At 30.8% G+C, this 13332-nt stretch overlaps 1 protein-coding gene across 1 annotated transcript; it reads right to left on the bottom strand.

Annotated features, from left to right (window-relative positions):
- Positions 1 to 190: 190 nt before the first annotated feature.
- On the bottom strand, positions 191 to 12998 carry LOC113724677 (cytochrome P450 76T24-like). Its single transcript, XM_072077179.1, has 6 exons — positions 12940 to 12998; positions 12696 to 12837; positions 12422 to 12564; positions 12052 to 12280; positions 424 to 519; positions 191 to 199 (listed from the first exon to the last, which is right to left on the bottom strand). Exons 1-6 carry the CDS (start codon positions 12996 to 12998, stop codon positions 191 to 193), a joined length of 678 nt encoding a protein of 225 aa, XP_071933280.1.
- Between the last annotated feature and the right edge of the window lie 334 nt (positions 12999 to 13332).

Raw genomic sequence — 13332 nt, 5'->3', positions numbered from 1 at the left:
AAGACAAACAACATAAGAGTCTTCCAATATTAGAATCAGGAAGTTCCCGAAAACAAATAATTAGATGCAGCAAGTTCCCAAAGGGTGTACGGACAAATATTTATGATAAGCACAACAACATTAGTAATACCTTCACCAATTTACCATGAACTAATGCTTCGCCCATTATTGGCCAAAACAACCCCCCTCGCTATGACATCTGCAGATATATAAAATACAACCAAGTTCTAACAGGAATACCAACCATATAATGAATTCAAATTTAAAATGCAAGTCCACATGGAAAAACCGCCATCAAACTCTCAAAATTACCATATTAGAGTCATGTCTACAAACAAGAAGTACCATATTGGAGTCAGCTGACTCACAAATCCAATTAATATTGTACCAAGCAACATTTTGCGAACAAAAGTTTATAGTTACCTTGCCCTTCCTCTTTGTGTCCACTTCTGTATCCAAAAGCATAATATCCTCATAGTCGTCATCCATGTCAACATCTATTACTTCAGGAAGAATTACCTACAAAGAATCCATTCACCACCATTAAGACATTTACAACAATATTTAAATAAAATGAATGGAAACCACGGTCGTAAAAATTAAAATTTGCATTAGAAAGCAAAAAAAGCAAGAAAAGGTGCTAAAAATTACTACCAAAGACCAGATGAAATGAAGAGCAACTGTCACCGAACAGAAATCCAGTTAATATGCAATGAATACCACCCTTCCCTTAATAAATTTTCTTTCCTGAGCAGAAAAGAGGCTGAAAAGGAGCTACCAAACCACTTTGATGCAGAAAATGTTTGATCTGTGAAAAATGTCAAAGCAAATAGTTCCATTTCCGCTGCAACATGACTTGAGATAAAATAATTTCTTCATAGCAAACATAGAAAAAACCCTGAACTGCAAAAGTGGTGAACTAAGAACTTCACTATCTAATAACTGATTAACTCTTGAACTGCAAAGGAAAAAGGAAAACCTGAAGTTTATCAATTGTTAAACTTCAGCTGTTGAACCCCATAAATTCGATACTACCAAAAAGCAAAATAACCTAAAGAATGCAGAAGATGACCTTGCACCAACCACACCTTTCATGAACTCCTAATGGCAATCAAAATTATGAAAAAAGTTCCCAGAATCATGAATAAATTAGAGTTCAAACTCACAATCACTATACCCTCCAACATTGCTATGAGTCTGTGATCATACCTTTGAGGCACCATACGAGGCTTCGAAAATTGAAATGGGATTATGCTTATTCAAAGTTCTGCAAAAGTTTCCATTTTCCTAAATTCCTAAAACAATTATTCCCAAGTACCAAGCAGCAGAAATGCAGCTTAAATTCGAAACAAAAATGGGCATCTTTACTCTTTCTTCACCAATTGAAAACCAAAAAAATGCAAATCACATTCGACAAATTAATTAAAACTCTTACACAGAAAAGAAAAAGGCTGAGTACCAATCATGCTAGAATTTGCGATCAATCCAAAGTCTAAAAAGAACAAACAAATGATTGGTAATTTCAGAGTAGAGTTCATACACCAGTGGCTCATCTAGCTAACAGAAGTCGGACCTAAGCAATTGAATCCAAGAAGAGGAAACGTCATGGCAGGTCACTATAAAGGGAGGCGACGGGAAACTGAAGCTGAAAGGGGGTAACGGACCTACGTTCGTGGGGCATAAATGCAGATTAAAAGATAAGGAAGTGGGTTCCGACCAAACCATTAACAGCCATATCGGTTAGGCAACCATTGGAACGTTTCAGGTACCGGACGATTTCAACGACACCCCCTCCCACATAGAAGCAACGTTTACTTGTCCGTTTAGAGGAATAATTGGGCCTAAGGGGTATTTCGGTAATTACATCAACACACAAGCATATATGGGGTGTACAACAGGCAAAAATGGTTGCACACTCATTACATATTCCATCAATACTCAGATGGCTCATCAATGAGAACTTTAAATGTATTAAAATGGGGTCATTTCAGTAAACATATCCAAATACATGCTTTGTGAAATTGCACCTAAAGCTGTTAGGCTAATACACAATATTTAACATTCCCAAAAAGCCCCCACCCATGCGGTTGAAATTCAACCTACTCTTTGACTAAAAACTCAATCTTATATAGTATAAGGATATTAACTTTATTCTCTTGGTATATGCTATATTGAATTGAATTGTTTAAATACTTCAGTTTGTATTGATGGGAATCGTTAAGGTCACTCCCAAAATTGTTCATCACACTTCCGTATTTTGCTTTTGCTGTTGTTTTATTAGGTTATGATTCAAGAATTGTTTTAGTAATTGTTCGCCAAATTGTGATTATTAGGTTATGATTCATGAATTGTTGTCCTGCTTCCTAGCTTTATCGACATAATTAGGTCCACAATTTAAGAGCTTTGCAAGTAATTAGTAATTTAGTGGAAGTTTCTTTTGAGTTGAAAGACGTTGGCCCACAATGGGAATTCGAAAAGGTTACATTTCGTCCTGTTTTAGAATATTTGCGCCAAGAAGTAAGGAAAAGTCTGAAGTAACGATCGTTATGGTAACGAAATTGTTTTTACCTGATATAACAGGTAAAAATACTTGTAGCGACCATTTGATTACCTGTTATACCGGTCATCTAAATAAAATAGTACCTAAAATTTTGGTTAGTAAGTTTTACATAAAAAATAGTAAGTTAACTCAATAAATTAGTAACTTTTATGTCTCAAAAAATAAATTTGAATAAATATGGAATTTACTTTTTTGTTTGAAGTAAATTACTACTCTATATCTGAAACTTAGTTTTTGGAGAGTAAGTTTAGTTCAAGTAATAGTAAGTTTTTATAGATTAATAGTAAATATTGTTGATAGAATAGTAAATTTGGTTAATCATCAAAACTTACTAGTTTGTGGTATAAATTTACTATTTTACTTAAAGAAACTTATATGAAACAAGTATTAGGGAGTTTATTTGAAATAATGCTAAGATTTTTTTATTAATAATTGAAGCTTAGTATTATAGTTAGTAATTACTCGTAATGTAAATGTATGATACACAATTGTACGTAGCATTTATAAATGTTATATATTTTAAGCATTTTAAATATACTATGAAAACTTTTTTTTTTTGCATATGACCTTATAAAATATGTAAGAATAATTTGTCATATTATAAATTTTGAATTTGTGAAAGGTTAGAAAGTTTGGATGACAGTAACAAGAAATCTTTCGAGCTATATATAGAATTGCACTTATTTGTACATCACCATATTTTCTATAGATGAATTTTATAGATAAATTTTATATAAACTGTTAAAATTATGAATTCACAAACGACTAAATCTGACTACTTTATCGCATATATTAGTCTAAATGACTAAAAATTTACTGTAATCATGTGCACGTTGATTGTTGAATTCAAATTTCCTTTATTACTAGCACAATTTCTTCTAATTAAAGCAAAATAAAATCAAATAGCTTTTCCTTTTGTATGCAGTAGTTATGCTTAATAGAAAATTATTAAACCATTTTTACAATACATAATTTCTCCTAAAATTAGTAACATTTTCCATGACCTCTAACCTTGTCAATAATACTAACCACCGACATGTAGATAATCTTAAAAGCAAAAGCCATCAATATGACAAAAAAAGAATGTTTTCCGGCTGAACGAAAAAAATTGGGATTCTATATAGAATCGAAGAAATTCATCATAAACGAGAATGAATTGCAAAGTTATCACATTCCTAATTTCATGTGCATCCAAAATTTCACGCAGCATTAGTTTAGAAAAACTTTCCTTTTTCACACTAAGGTACCAATTCCAGTCTCTACGTTTCTTTTATTTTTTCTTTAACCATTAAATGGGGTCAAAGTTGTTAGCAGTAAAATACTAAATAAATTTAATTCCATTTCAAACTCTAGTTAATTGTATACTAATATTTTACACCACAATCAATTGAGCACCAATTTTTCTTTTTTTAAGTAGCTATTATTTATTTTATTACTTAGGTTAAATATTTACATATAAAATAATAGCAATAAAATGCCAATCCTCGGATCAATGGAACTTCAATTATTATTAATAAAACTAATTTTGCATTGATAAAAATTAGTCTACAGAATGAAAAGTCAATGGCAACAATTGCTAAAATATAGCAATTTTTAATTATGGGAAAATAAACAACTAAGTTCCCAAAATATTTCACTTTTATTGTTTAAAAAATCTCAACTTGTTGACTAAATTCAAAATAATTCTATTGTCAAAAATATTTTTTCTCAAATTAACTTTCATGATTAGATGTGAGATACATATATGGTAAAATATCCCTCATACGTATGTCATGGATATTTTAGACTTTTAGTAAAAAAAAATTTTGTTGTTAAAATAACATTGTATCATAGTGTACTAATTATTTTAGGACCATTTTATAGTGTCATGAATTTTCAGTTTCAATCCGAGACTGAACGTTTTAACATTGCAATGGAATTGGTCCTACACCCTAAGAATTTGTGGGGATTTCTTCTACAAGATCATTTGCAGAGAAGATGAACAATAAAAGTATTCATAGTTGGGAAAAATTATAATTTATCTTCTCTATTTCTAGCTAAATTCAAGCCTGTAGATAAGCATGTAGATTTCTATCTTTTGTAACCACCACTGTGTTTCAAAAATTGTCCCCTCCATCTCCATTGTCACCATTGTCATCATCATCATTATCATTGTCACTTTTATTCGAAAATGATGAAATAATATGCTTATTGGTTTATTTAGTCACTTTTCTCCTTCCTACCTGATGATTGAGCAACACTTTTCTTTTCTTTTTTGGTAATATATTGGGACAATGTATCACCAAAATCATCATTGTCATATTCTTGATATTCACCACTTTCTGATTCAGTTTGACGAATGCCCTTATCCAACCAATCTAGATTATCTTCAGGCAATGTGGGTTGTTTATTTTCTCTTATCCAATCATCCAATATATCATCTTGGTGAAAAATGTGATTCAAGTTAATTAAATTGTAGAAATCATCAGTATTTCTTTGATGCATCAAAATTTTCACCTTTAATCGCATATTGTAATGCACAAAAACTAATTTATGCAATTTTTTAACTGCCAAACGGTTACGTAGTTTTGTATGAATTAATGACCGCTCGCAACTAGAGGATGTGCAAGTTTGACTCAATATTTTCACAGTAATTTTCCTTAGATTTGACATATCTTCAACGTAGTTAAGCTACCATTCAACTAAACAAACAAAGTAATAATAATAATAATAATTATTATTATTATTTTAAAATTATAAAAATATTAATTTCATTAATATGATTTATATATTTATATAAGTATAAATTAAGTTGAAACCTGGTAAAGATTTTGACTATGCTCTTGCTGCAATAGCACTTCCAAATCCTTATTTTTTGTCTACAAAAATTTTGATCTACAAAAATAATATATACACAAGTGTTAAAAATTTAAAATTTGTTCATGAATATAATCATGAATATAAATAAATAAAATAATCAAAAAATATCTCATTTATTGAATCAACTTGTGCATCTAAATTCGGCTCCAACTTTGCAATGATTTTCTTCAATCATTTTTGAATTTCATCTAGATTAAACACACAAGTTCCAGAATATTGAAGGATCGGGTTTAAAAAAAATACTAAATGCAATAAAATTATAAAATTAAAAAAATAATAAATACATATATATTACATACTTGAATTGCATGTAATATTTTAAATTATATGCTGCATGTAAATTACAATGAAGTTGGTTGTACTATCTATTATCAATCACTTTCCAAATTTTTTTTCAAAATTTCACCGACTTTTGAATAGCCATTTTTGCTCTATCCATTGCCATATAAATAATTGACAATATTGATTTATTATCTTGATCAATAGTTTTTAAAACTTTGACTAGAGGCTCCATTATTGGACACACATTTCTAACATTTTTCTAAAACTTCTCTAACAATATCAACTTAGCTACTTTAATAGCTTCTGTTTTTTTCTTGGTAGTGTTATTGAACTCTACCCATTTATTCGAGGTGCACATTTTTTTCAGTTCTGTAAAATGCCGAGGAAGACTTTCCATAGAAATGAATTCAGTTGCAAATCTAGTGATACCTGGATGTAGCAGTTCCCTTTTTCTTGTATATATCTTTATTAGAATCACTTTTTGTCGTTGTTATATATGAAACTTGTTATTTTCTTCCCCTGAATAATAGTTTCTTTTATATTTTCTATATTGCCAACATTCTCGAACATCAAATCTATACAATGAACAGCTCAAGGTGACTAGAATTGATTTTTCTTTTTTTATGAACAGTTGTCTAATTGCTTTCATGCTAGATTCACTATCTGTCACAACTTGCACAACATTATTTTCCCCCAGTCTATACTACCTTGTCCATTAATTTGAAAATATATTTATCAGTTTTTTTGATATTGGTACAATCAACTGAACTATGGTATATCATGTGTCTATCACTGTATATCACAAAATTTATTATTGGATGTTTTGTACGGGTGCTCCACCCATCACACATAAGTATACAACCAAAAGTTAAAAATTTATCATAAATATCTCCAAGATATTTCTCAAACTCTTCAAATTCTTTGTCTAAATATTCATTTCTAATTTGATAAGTTGAAGGGCTTGTAATACCAAAATCAGCTTTGGCAATTTCATAAATCATTGATTGATAATAAGGATTGTCAGCTACATGAAATGGTATAACATTGAAGTGAAAAAACTTTGAAATTGTCTTACCGACTCTTTTTATATTTTTCTTTGCAATATTGATTTGACTGATTTTGTTTCGAAAGAAACATATGTGAGCCAATTCCTCTTCTTGTCATTTCATCCGCTTATCTGATATTAAAATTACGTGACAATCATCTTTTATTTTCATAAGTCGTCAGTTTTGAAGTGCAAGCACCCATATTTCCTAGAATTCACAATGTTTAATAAATAAAAAATGAATAAATAAATTACAATTTTATTTAATTATATTTAATAAAATGATATCAAATTTGTTATAATATTTTAGCTTATAAATAATACTTGACATAAACATAGAAGGTCGATTCCCAGATACTGAATGCCATCATTGTTCATCTAAAAATTGCAAGTATTGGCTCTCTCTAATTGCTTGCTTCATCTGTTTTTTTGCAACCCCATCCTTTTTTCTTCATCAATTTAAAAAACGTTTGCGTCCTCCTCGTCGCCAACTATGTTGAAATTATTATACGTATTTTCTTGTTGCAGAAAGTTCAATATTTTTTTTTCTTTTTTATTGTAGTTTTTGAACCTTAGCAGCCTTTAGATGCGTTTTTATTACATTTGTAACTTCTCTTGGTAACCTTGAACAAGTTTCAACTTGTCCTATGACATGACCGACATGTTCTTTCAACCTTGTAATGCCATCATGCATTACTTTTTGACAATAATTGCATTTCACAATTTTTCTATTTTCACCCACGGGGTTACTATATTCCCAACAAATATCCTTGCCCGTTATTGTAACTGTTACACATATCAATATAAATGATTAATTCATCACAAAATAATTAAAGATATATGAAAAAATACAACAAGTAGTTTAAGACATTTTATAACAGTAATAATTTATTTCTATTATATGAGTAAGTTAAAAATCTTATCTCTAATATAAACCTACTATAATAATCATTTGTTCATTTATTAAAAGAACTTCAAAATTTTAAATGTTTATTAAAATTATTATTGCATTTTAAAAAATTATTCAAATAGCTGCACCGTTATGATTATAAGTATAATTAATTACTATTATAGCTAAAGTCAACAAAGATGAAATTTCTACTAATAGTTATTTCATAAAATTAATTACTAGCAAGAAATTTTATATTAAAAGATATAACAATTATTTTAATATTTTCACTAAATATTAAATGAATTTGGACTAATTTATTATGTACTTTGAATTATATGTAAGATCAGTGTTAAACTTGTGTTTAGCCCAAAATAAATTCCAACAACACAAATTAGCCAGATAAATCTAAATTTTTAAATTTTATTTTGGGCACAACATAATTAATCCAACCTTGGCCCATTACATAAGGGCTATAATTAATCCACATGCATTTTTAATTCATACCTACTCTTAAGTATAGAAAAACTTAAAGAAATAAATTCATACCTACTGACTCACGGGAAAAGTCCTTATTTCAAAGGAAAGACCAAGGGAGGGTAATGAAAGGGCCACTACTGCAACTAAAGCTGACGACCAGCTATTTCCGTTAGGAAAGAGAAGCTTGACCGATAATCACAAATCCCAGTTCTTCGAATTGATTTCTACTCTTCTAGGTACTATCTCGCTTCCGTAAAAGCGTCCAAATAAGAAAAGAGATAGAGACAAAGTATCGCCAAATTTCACCTCTCATCCACTGAAGTTTTGGGCATCTTCTCCTCTATACCTCCTTCTTTCACTCTTTCTATCACCTTTGAAAGAAAAGTTGGAAGTGATAGCTTTTGAAAGAAAAGTAAAGTGACATATTATTGGTATGTTCATGTATCAAGTATATGTTCAGTAAGGTACATATACTTGATACATAAATGAAGTTGGAATAATATTATCTCATTTTCTCACATGATGAGTACTTTGGAAATTTTGTTTTATTTTTCAGTGAATGATTTTGATATTGACTTCTCCTTCTCATGTGTTGGACCCTAGCAGTAGTTGTTACTCCAATGGCCCCGGGTTTCACTTTTATTATCCTTTTCTTTTCCTTTTTTTTTCTAAAAATTTTTTGTTGGATTTGAGTTGATTCGGAGTAGCTCGTCCGTTTCAACTCTTCACGGTGACGTTTCGGTCGATTTTTCGACGAATCAAGTATCTCAAAAATCGTATCGTCCCGGTATCATATCGAAAAAATCCGAAACGGTGACGACTCGGCTGAGTCATCTCGGACTTGGCCGAGTCTTTGAACCATGGTCCATAGTTGAGATGTTACCGAAAATTAGAGCATTCCTTTTTTTTTTGGCACAGTAAGCTGGTTGATTTTCTACATCAACCTCAAGGAAAAATATGGAGTAAACTTGCACTTATGAGTTTGAAACACTTCTTTGGCAAGTTGTAATGAGGTTATGGGTGTCTTGATTCCTAGCTTGATTAAGGTCCAAGGTTTATAAGTGTGGAAAAAAGGCTCTGGAGATGTTATCAAATCTCCTAGGTTATGGGTGTCTTGATTCCAAGGTTCTGCTATTCATGTGTGATGTTATCAAATTATGAATTGGATAAGGCTCTAGAGAGAGTTTTCTGGACCTGATGTGGATTAAATTGGATCTGAGTAGTTGAATGCTACAACACATGACAAAAACTAGTAGTACCGGCTAGGGGAAAAGGCTCGATGCATGTTTCATGGCCAATTTTTCTTTGCTTCTTCAGCTACTTGTGGTCAATTAACATTTTGGAACCAACACATGGGTTCAGAAAGTAGAGGTGATACTCGTTAATTTTGTGAGGCCAAATCTGGTTCTCCAATATCAATTTAGTAGGCCCAATTAAGCTTCTAGCTGCCCGATCCCAGTATTTTAATAGCATAAAAATTATCTTGATTTGCTGTCAGTCCCACAAATAATTATTTCTAGTAGATTTAGCGCCTAAAAAGATTCAACATCTTCTCTACTTAGCTATGTTTTCAGAACCGGACCGGATAGCGACTCGGTCAAGGTCAGGGGTCAGGGGTCAATGGGTTCGACCGGAGGTCGATAGGGGTCGAACCGGATGACGTCATAAATAAAAATTATTTAAAAATTAAAATATTATATATATAATATCTAATAATATATTGATATTAATAAAGGTATATTCATATATATTTGATGTTTCAAATATATTTAACAAGAAAATACAAAGAAATTAGAACAATCAAGTAGCAATTTATATTATTTAATAAATATTAACAAGTTTAGAATTAAAATTATGAATTTAATTGAAAAATAACATCAAATTTTAGGACAATATTTATAAAGTATTAAATATTTGAGGTATATCAATAAGTTTTAACAATTTAAGGGGGCAAAACATAATATTATAAAGTTTGAATTTTTTTATAAAAAAATTACTGTTGAACCGGAAAAACCGTTTTTTCCCGGTCAAACCCGGTTTTTGACCGGCTTTGACCGGGTTTTAGATTTCCGGTTTTTTAGTATGACTCGGACCGGCTACCTGGCCGGTTCCCGGTTCGACCGGCCGGTCCGGTCCGAGTTTCAAAACAGAGCTACTTAGGAGTTTCACATATCATTTGAACACTGAATCTAAGTGAAAGATATCATGTGGCTAGGTATATCGGCTGATGGTGTTGGAGAATATGGGATTACAAGTATATGGAACCTACTACAGAGCAAGTATATGGAACCTATTATTACAAGAATAATTTCAAGAACTCGACTAAGGGTCTGTTTGATAGCATAAAAAAGTGCTGAAACTGAACTTTTTCAGATATTCAGATGTTTTGAGTGTTTGATAAATAAAAATCCATTTGTTGAACTTGTTAAACAGTGCTGAATTATGTGTGTATTTTTTTCAGCGTAAGAATCCTAATTGAATACTTAATTCTGATAAGAATCAATAGAATTATTTCAACTATCTTATCTACCAAATCTACCATTGTTTGTTAATTATATTCAAAATTCTTATCTAATTAAACAACCTGATATTTTCTATCTTATATTCAAAATTCTTATCTAATTATACCACCTGATATTTTCTATCTAGCGATTTTCTGTTTCTCTCTTCTCCCTTTTTAATAACTTTCACTTCTATTCCATACTCATCATATAATATATTTCATCTTTTATATTAATTTGATTTAAAAATAAATATTTTCATTTTCATATCTAACAATTTTAAACTAATTACATTGTAGGTTCTATTTCTTTTTTGAATGAAAAGATATAACAACAAAATTGTCAAATTAAACTTATTAAGCATTCAGTTATAAATATTTACCAAACAATGTAAATAAATTTAGCATTAAAATTCAGACATTCATATATTTATTTTCAGTGCTTAAAATTCAGCAAAATTATTAAAATTCAGACATTTATATATTTATTATCAGTGCTTAAAATTCAGCAAATTAATTGTTTCAATATTTAGATTTCAGAATTTAGATTTAGTTTTATCAAACAGAACCTAAACTAATTTTGGGGAATTCAAGAGAGTTTTCAAGGTGTGTAATCACTCTCCTTCAGGTGTTATTTGTCCCCATTATCTTACTAACTGGTTGAGATGGCGAATTACCTCTAGGATATAATGGAAACAAAAACTAGTCTATAACAAGTTTAAGTTTAATTTTCACAAAAAAGGGATGCAAGAAGTTGGTTTTATAAATTTAAAATACCTAAAGCAAAAGTTGCCACAAGAGAAGTTAGACTACTTATTTATAGGTAATACAAGAGCAAAAATACATGAATTCACTTAATCAAATTTATGAATTGAATAGTTTCATACCTGAACTAATGGATTTGAGAAAATACATCAATGTATCTTCACTTAATATCCATTTATGAATTAAATACTTCGATTACATGAATTTACTGGTTCCATAAATGAACAAATAAACTTGAGAAGATACATCAATGTACCAATGAATCTTATAGGAAATTCACAAATCAAACTTTTTTTTTTGAACTTGTTCATTAATCAAACTTCTAAACTTCAATTTCATAAATCAAACTTCTAAACATGAAATTGAAAGATCATGTCACCAGTCATGAGCAATTTTCATACTACAAACTAATTTTTCAACAGATGGTACTCAGCTTACTCTCAATCTCAATTGAGTATAAAAACGTAGACCGATTAAAAGAGAAGATTTTAGTAATCCATCAATGCTTATTAGGACAATTTTATGCCCTACCACTAGATGACCTGATGATAGATTGTAACTAGCAATAGATGATTGCCCTACAACGGAAAAACAACAGTTACACACGGGTTCCCACAGGAATGGCTTTAAGGGGCAGTGCCTTCTGTACAATAAGTTCAACCCTTTCACACATGTCCATGTTTTCTGGATTTATCCCCGTCTTCAAGCTTCCAATCAAAGTTATGAAGCAAAGAAGCCAACATGAGATGCACCATTCGATGAGCCAGTGGCAGTTCCAAGCAAATTCTTCTCTCGGTACCGAATGCAAGGAGCTCAAAATGTTGGCCTTTTACATCAATCTCACTATCCAAGAATCTTGCTAGTAGAAATGAGTGAGGATTTGGCCACAAGCTTTTGTCCCTACCAATAGCCCATAAATTAATGAGCAACTAAGCATCTTTTGGCAAGACATACTGGTCAATTTCTATATCAGTCTCTGCTTGACAAACTAGTAAAGTGCCTGCAGGGTGAAGCTGGAAGGTCTCTTTAACAAGTGCCTACAAGTAAGGAACCCTTGAAATGTCTGATTCTTGAACAAATTTTCCCAATCCAATAACTTCCCTGATATCGGATGTAGCTTTTCGCATCATTTCAAGATTGCGCAGCAACTCTGCAATTGTATCAGTTCCTACAACAAATAAACCCTGAAACATATTCCAGTTACGACCTACAACCAATCAACCACATAAAGTTTCTCACATAATTTCTCTTACTATTTTCAGTTTAAGTTTTCATAATCGTTTAATTACTTTTGATAATTCAAATTAGGACTCACCAGAAACAAATATTTCATGTCCTTGCTATGCCAGTCAGCTTCATTGGGTTGACTGACATCAATCACTTTCAGCACTGGAAAGAAATCTACCACATTTGGGGCACCAATCATTTTCATCACATTCACACCCCATAAAACTTCCCTGAGCTATTGGGATGAATTAGAATTATATTCCGCAAAATGGACTGAGAAAAGGGTGTTTGATATTGCCAAAGCGAAATTTAACTTGAAATGGATCACAAACCTTAAAGGATGACAATTATTGTCAAAGCGAAATTTAGCTTGAAGGACACATTTACCCATGCTTTAGTCACCATCATTAAAACACAGTTCTGGGCTTAATAAAGAAGAAACTTTAAATAATTATTGTGAAAAGCAGCTTCTAAATGTCAAAAAAACCGACAAAATCCATACAAAAGAGTAAAATATTTCTGCGAATAATTTTGAAGAAAGAGGTTGGTCAATTTTTTTTTTTTTTTAACTTGTGCTCACATTTATGCCTAATTTTGTCTCCAGAAAAGGAGGAGGTTGATTGGGCATCACAGTTTTCAAGATCCTCTAGGAATGCTTGCTATGAAGTAAACTAATCTCTCCCTCTACAATTATAGCAAAATTAACAAAAAAAATATATCTTCAA

The sequence above is a fragment of the Coffea arabica genome, chromosome 2c, assembly GCF_036785885.1.
Source record: "Coffea arabica cultivar ET-39 chromosome 2c, Coffea Arabica ET-39 HiFi, whole genome shotgun sequence".
In the NCBI taxonomy this organism is placed as follows: Eukaryota; Viridiplantae; Streptophyta; class Magnoliopsida; order Gentianales; family Rubiaceae; genus Coffea; species Coffea arabica.
This window is presented reverse-complemented; position numbering and strand designations above follow the sequence as displayed.